Here is a 14,536-nt window from a genome sequence, read left to right on the forward strand (position 1 = left end):
GCAGCACAAGCACTGTGACTGGACACTGAGGACACCGAGAGAACGGAGACACATCCTCTCTCTACACTCTCCAATGCCGGAGTGAAAATGGCGGGGACGCACGGCTCCTTATTTGGAATCCAAACTCCGTGAGAATCTGACAGTGGGATGATGATGTTTTGCCTCGTTCTGGTTTCCGAGTCAGGTGTGAAAACCCAAGCCTGGCTCGGAACCGGACTCGAATGGTGACGTTCGGTACGGTTCGGTTCTCTGAGAACCGAACCCGCTCATCCCTTCCATAGACCATTGATGGTTTTGAATCATCAATGGTTGATGGCCATCCCTAGTCTACACAGCGAACAGGACTGTGACTGTTGCCTGCTACTTGCTGTGCCTGCCCTGCTCTAGTAAGTATTTTGCTACCGTAATCACACTCCCAGATGGCGGGTTCATTTACTGGGGTGACAGGCAAACTCCACCACTGCAGATATATAATGTGAGTATCACTCTTCCAGGGAGTGACACCAAAATGCATGATCCTACACAGTGACTGGGAGCTGGGTGCTGCAGTGTGACATTATCGTGCAGTGCCCAGCTCCTATCACTGAGAAGGAGCTGGGAAAAGTCGCACAACTAAAACTAACCCCACTAGCATACGGGGGGGGGGGGGACGCCGAGCACAGGGCCAGTCTGCCCTGCATGCTGGGCACTCGCCCCACCGCTAAAGTGTGAGCGCCTCACTAAACAGTAATGTTGAGGGTAGCCCCCTGCCTGCGCAGCCTAGCTGCAAAAGCAGTCACCAGGCCACCATGCTCTAGGTCACAGCGGCTGCGTATGATGTCATGCAGCCATCGCATCCCACCCCGAAATAGTCCGGACATGCCTCCACTGTCCAGACCCCTGCCCACAATCCACCCCTAAAATGCCACCACAACATCCTATCCCCACCGGGACTTAGACTGCGATCGCGTGCGATCTTAAACAGAGTCCTGACGCATGCATGCAGCGGTGTGTGCGCATGCGCAGAAGTGCAGAAATTGCCAAATAGTGATTTCTGTTTTTTACCGATTCATGCTGAATCAGGCCTAATGTCAGGATGGCACAAATAGTATCAGCATTGGTTCCAGTGTCACACCACAAAAGTATTCACGCGGCCCTGTAACTGACTAGACATAGTGGTTTCCTGGCTAGTCACTGGCCACTAACTGGCATCAGCCCAACACAGGGCAATCTTCTCCGAGGCATTCACTAACTAATAATAACACCCATGTGGTCCACCTGTGAAGCTGAGCTGTATGTGCTGAGATATGTGGTTAATTAATACTGTATTTAACATGAGTCTGCAAACTCCAACACACAAAGCATTCATTTTTCTGAGAAGAGTCTGGGACAAACCACCTTGTTACAGTAGAGTACGATACTTGTCACAATATACATAATGTGTGTATGTATGCATGTATATTTATGTAACTCTCAGTTGACAGATGTCATTTCTGTTTTCTCCAAGCCCCGGACAATGGCCTCCGTGAAGTCATATGCAGTCTCTGATAATCTCCAGGAATTTTGCAACTTCTTTGAGAGGGTAGTGCAGGACCTTACAGCAGAGGAATGGGGACACCCGGAAATTGGTGTTGCCATCTCACGCTTGCGAGAAGTAAGAAAGATCTGTGAGGTTTTGCTTATCTATCTTCCCCTCCCTTCCTGATACCGTACCAATGCGAGTGTGTGCTCTGCAGGTCCTCGAGTACAATGCTCATGGTGGAAAGTATATTCGAGGTATGACTGTAGTGTCCTCCATCCGGGAGCTGTTGCCACTGGTTATGCAGGATGTGGAGACCATAGAGAGGGCTCTGGTAGTGGGCTGGTGTGTACAGCTGGTGAGGACTCAATTGTGTCTGTGATATCTGACTGTCTATGTCACATTACTGTTATGAGCCGCTGTAGCTCACAACCTGTTTTCTAGATCCCAGCCATTGCCAGGAGCGCAATGTCCGTACCGCAGGGCATTCTGGTCCCGGTCGTCAATAAGAGACTGGAGGCACTAGTGTGCGGAGAGCAGTGCTGCATTGACAGCATCCCAGCTGGTTCTGATCAACTGAGACACTCTATACTGCTCCCATAAGTGCAGCTCCACACCTGCAGATTATTATTTAGTTACGGGCCTATCTCTGTGGCATTACATTGATTGGCCTTTGTATGTGTTAAAAGGTAGTCAGGCCTTCACCTCCTGGTCTGTGTTTAGCTTGCTGATTCCTGTCTGTTTATCCAGCCTGAAACAGTGTCCTTCTTTTGTCCTGAACCTTTTTTGTTTATGCAGCCTGAAACTATGTCCTCCTGAATTCCTGAGCCCTGTATTTTTTTCTAGCCTGAAACCCTGTCCTGCTGTTGTCTTGAAACGCTGTCTGTTATTGACGGTAGCATGGTTCTAGGGGTCTTATGCATACTGTATATTCAGGTGTATCATAACAATCATATAACTGGTTCCTCCATTCACTAGATGACATGCTCCTATATGGTTTCTGATGACATTATGGATAGATCTGAGAAACGTCGTGGGAAGCCTTGCTGGTACAAGAAGGTAACATTGCACCAACCTGGAACTAGGCAGCAGTTATCTGGGATCACAGGGTGGTATGGGGAAGATCATTAGGACGTACAGGTCAGAGCTGATTGGTGCAGGTGCTGAGTGAGGACTGTCCCCGACATAGGAGGGCATTGGACTTGACGCTATCAATGACGCATCCCTGCTTGAATCATGTGTATATCGGCTCCTGAGGAAACACTGCCGAGGACAGCCCTATTACCTGAACCTGCTGGAACTGTTTCTGGAGGTGAGAAATGTACAGTTATTCCGTACACCCAGATACATAGTGTTATTCCTTACACCCATCTCTTCTGTGTCACAGGCCTCCTACCATACTGAGCTGGGGCAGGCACTAGATCTAATAGGTGCTCAGCCAGGGAAGATGGATCTAGACCAGTACACGGAGGCCAGGTGAGTTCCCTGCGTCTCTGACCAATGGCACATTCTGCCTGAATTGTCTATGTGTGAGTCCTGGGGTAGCATGGGACTGCAGGGCTGGGCTCATAGGCAGCTTGACCATTGGACCAGGAATATACTTTGGGCATGATATACGGGTGCATGCAAACCAAACGCAATGCAGATGTTATATAGTTGTAACAAACAAATGCGTTATCGCTTATGGGAGAGCTGGTAACAGAAATGAGAGGCAAATGAGCTTTCTTGGCAGTGTGTTGGAGGTGGCCTGAAGGCAGTGGGTGTGTTATGGGTGTGTCATGGGTGTGTAACTGCAAGCGAGCTGCGTTCTCATATGCACAGTCACAGCCCCAGAGGCTATGTCTAGACGGATACACTACGTCATACTTGCCGACTTCTGGGCTGCTCTCTTCGGGAGAGAGCAGCCCGTTGGCTCAGCAGGGGGGGCTGGCAGTCAGGTGACGCGCAAGGGGGGCAGGCCGGAGGCGGAATGGGGGCAAGACGGAGGCAGAACGGGGCGTGGCTTCTGTGACGCGCCCTTTAAGCCCCCCCGCGGTGTAATGCCGCGATTACCGGCATTATACAGCAGGGGGCGTGGTTACGATGACGTGATTCAACAAGAATCGTGTCATCGCCTGCCCGGACCGCCCACTTTACTCGTTAAGTGGGCGGCGGGCAGGGGGTGACCCCTGTAAATCGGGAGACTTGCCTGCTCTTCCGGGGGGCCGGGAGGGTCACCCGTTTTTCGTGAGCCTCCCGGCCATTCCGGGAGGGTAGGCAAGTATGCACTACGTCTGCAAAATACTGGTGCAAGTGTGGACGGTGGATATGATGGTACAATGATGGTGGAATGTCTGGAGCCACCGGTGGTGCTGCTCTGTGAAGGGACAGAGAAAATGGGCATCCTGGGGCTGCACAATCAGGCACAGACTAGAGACAAGGTGGAGGCTGAATCTAGCATTTGAATATTATAGTATTAGCAGCTCCGGCAATGGACACTAGGGTAGACGCAGAATTGCCCACCTCTGAATCAGGCCCTTTTGTGTATTAAATAATATAATAAGAGCTGTGAGCGATCTTACAGAGTCTGTCATAGACCACTGGGGCTATAAAAGAGATCCCATACTTCACTAGTGCCCTTCTCTCTGGCCATCACTGCTGTATTACAGTGCACATGCGTATCAACTGCTCATTGCTGACTCTTAGGGCAGGATGTATCATACATCTCATATTGCATGTGATGCATCCCGTCACTGCATAGCAGCCATTCTTAATGCCATATGCATGAATACATGTGACTAATAACTAGAGATGAGCGGGTTCGGTTCCTCGGAATCCGAACCCCCCCCGAACTTCACCGATTTTACACAGTTCCGAGGCAGACTCGGATCTTCCCACCTTGCTCGGTTAACCCGAGCGCGCCCGAACGTCATCATCCCGCTGTCGGATTCTCGCAAGATTCATATTCTATATAAGGAGCTGCGCGTCGCCGCCATTTTCACTCGTGCATTGGAGATGATAGGGAGAGGACGTGCAGCGTTCTCTCAGTTCTATTCAGTGTGCTGCAAATATCTGTGCTCTGTGTGCTGCAAAAATCTGTGCTCAGTGTGCTTGCAAATATCTGTGCTCAGTGTGCTGAAAATATCTACGTTCTCTGCCTGAAAAATGCTCCATATCTGTGCTCAGTGTGCTGCAAATATCTGTGCTCAGTGTGCTTTATTGTGGGACTGGGGACCACCAGTATTACATAGTAAGAGGTCAGTGCAGAATTTTGCTGAACAGTTACCACCAGTATTATACGTTCTCTGCCTGAAAAATGCTCCATATCTGTGCTGCATTGTAGTATATAGTAGGAGGACAGAGGAGAATTTTACTGACCAGTGACCACCAGTATTATATCAGTACGGTACAGTAGTCCACTGCTCTACCTACCTCTGTGTCGTCAAGTATACTATCCATCCATACCTGTGGTGCATTTTATTTGTGCGCAGTATATATAGTAGGAGTACAGTGCATAATTTTGCTGACCACCAGTATATAATATATAGCAGTACGGTACAGTAGGTCACTGCTCTACCTACCTCTGTGTCGTCAAGTATACTTTCTCTAACGTCCTAAGTGGATGCTGGGACTCCGTAAGGTCCATTGGGATTAGCGGCTCCGCAGGAGACTGGGCACAACTATAAAGAAAGCTTTTAGACTACTGGTGTGCACTGGCTCCTCCCACTAAGACCCTCCTCCAGACCTCAGTTAGATTCTTGTGCTCGGCTGAGCTGGATGCACACTAGGGGCTCTCCTGAGCACCTAGAAAGAAAGTATATTTAGGTTTTTTATTTTCAGTGAGATCTGCTGGCAACAGACTCACTGCAGCGAGGGACTAAGGGGAGAAGAAGCGAACCTACCTAACAGGTGGTAGTTTGGGCTTCTTAGGCTACTGGACACCATTAGCTCCAGAGGGATCGACCGCAGGACCCGACCTTGGTGTTCGTTCCCGGAGCAGCGCCGCCGTCCCCCTTACAGAGCCAGAAGCACGAAGAAGGTCCGGAAAATCGGCGGCAGAAGACTTCGGTCTTCACCAAGGTAGCGCACAGCACTGCAGCTGTGCGCCATTGCTCCTCATGTACACCTCACACTTCGGTCACTGACGGGTGCAGGGCGCTGGGGGGGGGGGGCGCCCTGAGGGCAATAAATAACACCTTGGCTGGCAAAATATACATCATATATAGTCCCAGAGGCTTTATAGATGTAAAATTACCCCTGCCAGTATTACAGAAAAAGCGGGAGAAAGTCCGCCGAAAAGGGGGCGGGGCTTCTCCCTCAGCACACTGGCGCCATTTTTTCCTCACAGTTCCGCTGGAAGGAAGCTCCCTGGCTCTCCCCTGCAGTCTAAGAATACTACAGAAGGGTAAAAAAGAGAGGGGGGGCACTAAATTTAGGCGCAGTATAGATATTATTTATATATATATGTAATATATATAAAAAAGCAGCTATAGGGAAAACACTCATTGATAGTGGGATCCCAGTGTTATATAGCGCTCTGGTGTGTGCTGGCATACTCTCTCTCTGTCTCCCCAAAGGGCTTTGTGGGGTCCTGTCCTCTGTCAGAGCATTCCCTGTGTGTTTGCGGTGTGTCGGTACGGCTGTGTCGACATGTTTGATGAGGAGGCTTATGTGGAGGCGGAGCAGATGCCTGTAAATGTGATGTCACCCCCTGCGGGGTCGACACCTGAGTGGATGGTGCTGTGGAAGGAATTACGTGATAGTGTCGACTCCTTACATAAAAGGTTTGACGACATACCTAATGTGGGACAGCCGGCTTCTCAGCCTGTGCCTGCCCAGGCGTCTCAAAAACCATCAGGGGCTCTAAAACGCCCGCTACCTCAGATGGTTGACACAGATGTCGACACGGATACTGATTCCAGTGTCGACGACGAAGAGACTAATGTAACTTTCAGTAGGGCCACACGTTACATGATTAAGGCAATGAAAAATGTGTTGCACATTTCTGATGTTACCCCCGGTACCACAAAAAAGGGTATAATGTTTGGAGAGAAAAAACTACCAGTAGCTTTTCCTCCATCTGAAGAGTTAAATGAAGTGTGTGAAGAAGCGTGGGCTTCCGCCAGAGGATAGGTCACGCTGGGAAATATCCCCTAGGGTGGATAAAGCGCTCACACGCTTGTCAAAGAAGGTGGCACTACCGTCTCCGGATACGGCCGCCCTGAAGGAATCTGCTGATAGAAAGCAGGAGGCTATCCTGAAATCTATATATACACACACAGGTGTGATACTGAGACAGGCTATAGCTTCAGCCTGGATGTGCAGCGCTGCTGCTGCGTGGTCAGATTCCCTGTCAGAAAATATAGATACCCTAGACAGGGACACTATTTTGCTAAACGTAGAGCATATAAAAGACGCACTTTTATACATGAGGGATGCACAGAGGGATATTTGCCGGCTGGCATCCAAAATTAGTGCAATGTCCATTTCTGCCAGGAGAGGGTTATGGACTCGGCAGTGGACAGGTGATGCAGATTCCAAACGACACATGGAAGTTCTGCCTTATAAGGGTGAGGAATTGTTTGGGGATGGTCTCTCGGACCTCGTTTCCACAGCAACAGCTGGGAAGTCTACATTTTAACCCCATGTTCCCTCACAACCAAAGAAAGCACTGTATTATCAGGTACAGTCCTTTCGGCCCAATAGGGGCAAGCGGGTTAAAGGCGCGTCCTTTCTGCCCAGAGGCAGAGGTAGGGGGAAAAAGCTGCAGCATACAGCCAGTTCCCAGGAGCAAAAGTCCTCCCCCGCTTCCTCTAAGTCCACAGCATGACGCTGGGGCTCCACAGGCGGAGCCAAGTACGGTGGGGGCCCGTCTCAAAAATTTCAGCAATCAGTGGGCTCGCTCACAGGTGGATCCCTGGATCCTTCAAGTAGTATCTCAGGGGTACAAACTGGAATTCGAGACGTCTCCCCCCCGCCGTTTCCTCAAATCTGCCTTGCCAACCACTCCCTCAGGCAGGGAGGCAGTGTTACAGGCAATTCAAAAGCTGTATTCACAACAAGTGATAGTAAAGGTGCCCCTACTTCAACAAGGAAGGGGTTACTATTCCACAATGTTTGTGGTACCGAAACCGGACGGTTCGGTGAGACCCATTTTAAATTTGAAGTCCTTGAACACATATATAAAAAAATTCAAGTTCAAGATGGAATCGCTCAGGGCGGTTATTGCAAGCCTGGACGAGGGAGATTACATGGTATCGCTGGACATAAAGGATGCTTACCTACATGTCCCCATTTACCATCCTCACCAGGAGTACCTCAGGTTTGTGGTACAAGATTGTCATTACCAATTCCAGACGTTGCCGTTCGGTCTCTCCACGGCTCCGAGGGTCTTTACCAAGGTAATGGCGGAAATGATGATACTCCTTCGAAGGAAGGGAGTTTTAATTATCCCGTACTTGGACGATTTCCTGATAAAGGCGAGGTCCAGAGAGCAGTTGTTGGTAGGGGTAGCACTATCTCGGGAAGTGCTACAACAGCACGGCTGGATTCTAAACATTCCAAAGTCACAGCTGGTCCCTACGACACGCCTGCTGTTCCTAGGGATGGTTCTGGACACAGAACAGAGAAAAGTGTTTCTCCCAGAGGAAAAGGCCAAGGAGCTGTCATCTCTAGTCAGAGGCCTCCTAAAACCAAAACAGGTGTCGGTGCATCACTGCACGCGGATCCTGGGAAAAATGGTAGCTTCCTACAAAGCGATTCCATTCGGCAGGTTTCATGCAAGAACCTTTCAGTGGTACCTGTTGGACAAGTGGTCCGGATCGCATCGTCTAATAACCCTGTCTCCGAGGGCAAGGGTGTCTCTGCTGTGGTGGCTGCAGAGTGCTCATCTTCAAGAGGGCCGCAGATTCGGCATACAGGACTGGGTCCTGGTGACCATGGATGCCAGCCTTCGAGGCTGGGGAGCAGTCACGCAGGGAAGAAACTTCCAAGGACTATGGTCAAGTCAGGAGACTTCCCTGCAAATAAATATTCTGGAACTAAGGGCCATTTACAATGCCCTAAGTCAGGCAAAACCCCTGCTACAAAACCAGCCAGTACTGATTCAGTCAGACAACATCACGGCGGTCGCCTATGTAAATCGACAGGGCGGCACGAGAAGCAGGACGGCGATGGCAGAAGCCACAAGGATTCTCCGATGGGCGGAAAATCACGTGTTAGCACTGTCAGCAGTGTTCATTCCGGGAGTGGACAACTGGGAAGCAGACTTCCTCAGCAGGCACGACCTCCACCCGGGAGAGTGGGGACTTCATCCAGAAGTCTTTCAAATGATTGTAAACCAGTGGGAAGAACCACAGGTGGACATGATGGCGTCCCGCCTAAACAAAAAGCTAGAAAAATATTGCGCCAGGTCGAGAGACCCGCAGGCGATAGCTGTGGATGCTCTGGTAACACCGTGGGTGTACCGATCGGTTTATGTGTTCCTTCCTCTTCCTCTCATACCAAAGGTACTGAGGATAATAAGGAGAAGAGGAGTAAGAACTATACTCATTGTTCCGGATTGGCCAAGAAGAGCGTGGTATCCGGAACTTCAAGAAATGATATCAGAGGACCCATGGCCTCTACCGCTCAGACAGGACCTGCTGCAGCAGGGGCCCTGTCTGTTCCAAGACTTACCGCGGCTGCATTTGACGGCATGGCTGTTAAACACCGGATCCTGAAGAAAAGGGCATTCCGGAGGAAGTCATTCCTACGCTGATAAAAGCTAGGAAAGAAGTAACCGCAAACCATTATCACCGCATATGGCGAAAATATGTTGCGTGGTGTGAGGCCAGGAAGGCCCCAACGGAAGAATTTCAGCTGGGCCGGTTCCTGCACTTCCTACAGTCAGGGGTGACTATGGGCCTTAAATTGGGTTCTATTAAGGTCCAGATTTCGGCTCTATCGATTTTCTTCCAGAGAGAATTGGCTTCACTACCTGAAGTTTAGACTTTTGTTAAGGGAGTGCTGCATATTCAGCCCCCTTTTGTGCCTCCAGTGGCACCTTGGGATCTCAACGTGGTGTTGGATTTCCTAAAGTCACATTGGTTTGAGCCACTTAAAACCGTGGAATTGAAATATCTCACGTGGAAAGTGGTCATGTTGTTGGCCTTGGCTTCGGCCAGGCGTGTTTCAGAATTGGCGGCTTTGTCATGTAAAAGCCCTTATCTGATTTTCCACATGGATAGGGCAGAATTGAGGACTCGTCCCCAGTTTCTCCCCAAAGTGGTATCAGCTTTTCATCTGAACCAACCTATCGTGGTGCCTGTGGCTACAAATGACTTGGAGGCTTCCAAGTTGTTGGATGTAGTCAGGGCCCTAAAAAATTTATGTTTCCAGGACAGCTGGAGTCAGGAAGACTGACTCGCTCTTTATCCTGTATGCGCCCAACAAGTTGGGTGCACCTGCTTCTAAGCAGACTATTGCTCGCTGGATCTGTAGTACGATTCAGCTTGCACATTCTGCGGCTGGACTTCCGCATCCTAAATCAGTGAAAGCCCATTCCACGAGGAAGGTGGGCTCTTCTTGGGCGGCTGCCCGAGGGGTCTCGGCTCTTCAACTTTGCCGAGCTGCTACTTGGTCAGGGGCAAACACGTTTGCAAAATTCTACAAATTTGATACCCTGGCTGAGGAGGACCTTGAGTTCTCTCATTCGGTGCTGCAGAGTCATCCGCACTCTCCCGCCCGTTTGGGAGCTTTGGTATAATCCCCATGGTCCTTACGGAGTCCCAGCATCCACTTAGGACGTTAGAGAAAATAAGAATTTACTCACCGGTAATTCTATTTCTTATAGTCCGTAGTGGATGCTGGGCGCCCATCCCAAGTGCGGATTGTCTGCAATACTTGTATATAGTTATTGCTTAACTAAAGGGTTATTATTGAGCTATCTGTTGAGAGGCTCAGTTGTTATCATGCTGTTAACTGGGTATTGTATCACGAGTTATATGGTGTGATTGGTGTGGCTGGTATGAGTCTTACCCGGGATTCAAAATCCTTCCTAATTGTGTCAGCTCTTCCGGGCACAGTATCCTAACTGAGGTCTGGAGGAGGGTCTTAGTGGGAGGAGCCAGTGCACACCAGTAGTCTAAAAGCTTTCTTTATAGTTGTGCCCAGTCTCCTGCGGAGCCGCTAATCCCCATGGTCCTTACGGAGTCCCAGCATCCACTACGGACTATGAGAAATAGAATTACCGGTGAGTAAATTCTTATTATCCATCCATACCTGTGGTGCATTTTATTTGTGTGCAGTATATATAGTAGGAGTACAGTGCATAATTTTGCTGACCACCAGTATATAATATATAGCAGTACGGTACAGTAGTCCACTGCTCTACCTACCTCTGTGTCGTCAAGTATACTATCCATCCATACCTGTGGTGCATCTTATTTATGCACAGTATATATAGTAGGAGTACAGTGCATAATTTTGCTGACCACCAGTATATACACTGCTCAAAAAAATAAAGGGAACACTAAAATAACACATCCTAGATCTGAATAAATGAAATAGTCTTATTAAATACTTTGTTCTTTACATAGTTGAATGTGCTGACAACAAAATCACACAAAAATTATCAATGGAAATCACATTTATTAACCCATGGAGGTCTGGATTTGGAGTCACCCTCAAAATGAAAGTGGAAAAACACACTACAGGCTGATCCAACTTTGATGTAATGTCCTTAAAACAAGTCAAAATGAGGCTTAGTAGTGTGTGTGGCCTCCACGTGCCTGTATGACCTCCCTACAACGCCTGGGCATGCTCCTGAGGAGGTGGCGGATGGTCTCCTGAGGGATCTCCTACCAGACCTGGACTAAAGCATCCGCCAACTCCTGGACAGTGTGTGGTGCAACGTGGTTGGTGGATGGAGTGAGACATGATGTCCCAGATGTGCTCAATTGGATTCAGGTCTGGGGAACGGGCGGGCCAGTCCATAGCATCAATGCCTTCATCTTGCAGGTAATGCTGACACACTCCAGCCACATGAGGTCTAGCTTTGTCTTGCATTAGGAGGAACCCAGGGCCAACCGCACCAGCATATGGTCTCACAAGGGGTCTGAAGATCTCATCTCGGTACCCAATGGCAGTCAGGCTACCTCTGGCAAGCACATGGAGGGCTGTGCGGACCCCCAAAGAAATGCCACCCCATACCATTACTGACCCACTGCCAAACCGGTCATGCTGGTGGATGTTGCAGGCAGCAGAACGTTCTACTTGGCATCTCCAGACTCTGTCACATCTGTCACATGTGCTCAGTGAGAACCTGCTTTCATCTGTGAAGAGCACAGGGTGCCAGTGGCGAATTTATCTTGGTGTTCTCTGGCAAATGCCAAACGTCCTGCACGGTGTTGGGCTGTAAGCACAACCCCCACCTGTGGACGTCGGGCCCCCATACCACCCTCATGGAGTCTGTTTCTGATCGTTTGAGTAGACACATGCACATTTGTGGCTTGCTGGAGGTCATTTTGCATGGCTCTGGCAGTGCTCCTCCTGTTCCTCCTTGCACAAAGGCGGAGGTAGCGGTCCTGCTGCTGGGTTGTTGCCCTCCTACGGCCTCCTCCACATCTCCTGATGTACTGGCCTGTCTCCTGGTAGCGCCTCCGTGCTCAGGACACTACGCTGACAGACACAGCAAACCTTCTTGCCACAGCTCGCATTAATGTGCCATCCTGGATGAGCTGCACTACCTGAGCCACTTGTGTGGGTTGTAGGGAAGTCATACAGGCACGTGGAGGCCACACACACTACTGAGCCTCATTTTGACTTGTTTTAAGGACATTAAATCAAAGTTGGATCAGCCTGTAGTGTGTTTTTCCACTTTCATTTTGAGGGTGACTCCAAATCCAGACCTCCATGGGTTAATAAATTTGATTTCCATTGATAATTTTTGTGTGATTTTGTTGTCCGCACATTCAACTATGTAAAGAACAAAGTATTTAATAAGAATGTTTCATTCATTCAGATCTAGGATGTGTTATTTTAGTGTTCCCTTTATTTTTTTGAGCAGTGTAATATATAGCAGTACGGAACAGTAGGCCACTGCTCTACCTACCTCTGTATCGTCAAGTATGCTATCCATCCATACCTGTGGTGTATTTTTTTTGTGCGCAGTAAATATAGTAGGAGTACAGTGCATAATTTTGCTGACCACCAGTATATAATATATAGCAGTACGGTACAGTAGTCCACTGCTCTACCTACCTCTGTGTCGTCAAGTATACTATCCATCCATACCTGTGGTGCATTTTATTTGTGCGCAGTATATATAGTAGGAGTACAGTGCATAATTTTTCTGACCACCAGTATATAATATATAGCAGTACGGTACAGTAGGCCACTGCTCTACCTACCTCTGTGTCGTCAAGTATACTATCCATCCATACCTGTGGTGCATTTTATTTGTGCGCAGTATATATAGTAGGAGATACAGTGCATAATTTTGCTGACCACCAGTATATAATATATAGCAGTACGGTACAGTAGGCCACTGCTCTACCTACCTCTGTGTCATCAAGTATACTATCCATCCATACCTGTGGTGCATTTTATTTGTGAGCAGTATATATAGTAGGTGTACAGTGCATAATTTTGCTGACCACCAGTATATAATATATAGCAGTACGGTACAGTAGTCCACTGCTCTACCTACCTCTGTGTCGTCAAGTATACTATCCATCCATACCTGTGGTGCATTTTATTTGTGCGCAGTATATATAGTAGGAGTACAGTGCATAATTTTGCTGACCACCAGTATATAATATATAGCAGTACGGCACAGTAGGCCACTGCTCTACCTACCTCTGTGTCAAGTATACTATCCATCCATACCTGTGGTGCATTTTATTTGTGCGCAGTATATATAGTAGGAGTACAGTGCATAATTTTGCTGATCACCAGTATATAATATATAGCAGTACGGTACAGTAGGCCATTGCTATTGATATATTACTGGCATATAATTCCACACATTAAAAAATGGAGAACAAAAATGTGGAGGGTAAAATAGGGAAAGATCAAGATCCACTTCCACCTCGTGCTGAAGCTGCTGCCACTAGTCATGGCCGAGACGATGAAATGCCATCAACGTCGTCTGCCAAGGCCGATGCCCAATATCATAGTAGAGAGCATGTAAAATCCAGAAAACAAAAGTTCCGTAAAATGGCCCAAAAATCAAAATTGAAAGCATCTGATGAGAAGCGTAAACTTGCCAATATGCCATTTACGACACGGAGTGGCAAGGAACGGCTGAGGCCCTGTCCTATGTTCATGGCTAGTGGTTCAGCTTCACATGAGGATGGAAGCACTCATCCTCTCGCTAGAAAAATGAAAAGACTTAAGCTGGCAAAAGCACAGCAAAGAACTGTGTGTTCTTCTAAATCACAAATCCCCAAGGAGAGTCCAATTGTGTCGCTTGCGAAGCCTGACCTTCCCAACACTGGACGGGAAGAAGTGGCGCCTTCCACCATTTGCACGCCCCCTGCAAGTGCTGGAAGGAGCACCCGCAGTCCAGTTCCTGATAGTCAAATTGAAGATGTCACTGTTGAAGTACATCAGGATGAGGATATGGGTGTTGCTGGCGCTGAGGAGGAAATTGACAAGGAGGATTCTGATGGTTAGGTGGTTTGTTTAAGTCAGGCACCTGGGGAGACACCTGTTGTCCGTGGGACGAATATGGCCATTGACATGCCTGGTCAAATTACAAAAAAAATCACCTCTTCGGTGTGGAATTATTTTAACAGAAATGCGGGCAACAGGTGTCAAACCGTGTGTCGCCTTTGTCAAGCTGTAATAAGTAGGGGTAAGGACGTTAACCACCTCGGAACATCCTCCCTTATACGTCACCTGGAGCGCATTCATCAGAAGTCATTGACAAGTTCAAAAACTTTGGGTGACAGCGGAAACAGTCCACTGACAACTAAATCCCTTCCTCTTGTAACCAAGCTCCTGCAAACCACACCACCAACTCCCTCAGTGTCAATTTCCACCTTCGACAGGAAAGCCAATAGTCCTGCAGGCCAT

The 14,536-nt window shown here is 48.6% G+C and overlaps 1 protein-coding gene across 1 annotated transcript in view; it reads left to right on the plus strand.

Annotated features, from left to right (window-relative positions):
- LOC134943840 (farnesyl pyrophosphate synthase-like) overlaps positions 1 to 14,536 on the plus strand; it is a 156,450-nt gene that overhangs the window by 111,106 nt on the left and 30,808 nt on the right. The window contains exons 2-6 of the mRNA XM_063932446.1: positions 1,487 to 1,633; positions 1,716 to 1,856; positions 2,477 to 2,557; positions 2,688 to 2,810; positions 2,886 to 2,974. Of these exons, the coding sequence (XP_063788516.1) occupies positions 1,496 to 1,633; positions 1,716 to 1,856; positions 2,477 to 2,557; positions 2,688 to 2,810; positions 2,886 to 2,974 (572 nt within the window). The 5' untranslated portion in view covers positions 1,487 to 1,495. The remainder of the gene's footprint in view (positions 1 to 1,486; positions 1,634 to 1,715; positions 1,857 to 2,476; positions 2,558 to 2,687; positions 2,811 to 2,885; positions 2,975 to 14,536) is intronic.

Source organism: Pseudophryne corroboree, chromosome 7 (genome assembly GCF_028390025.1).
Source record: "Pseudophryne corroboree isolate aPseCor3 chromosome 7, aPseCor3.hap2, whole genome shotgun sequence".
Taxonomy (NCBI): Eukaryota; Metazoa; Chordata; class Amphibia; order Anura; family Myobatrachidae; genus Pseudophryne; species Pseudophryne corroboree.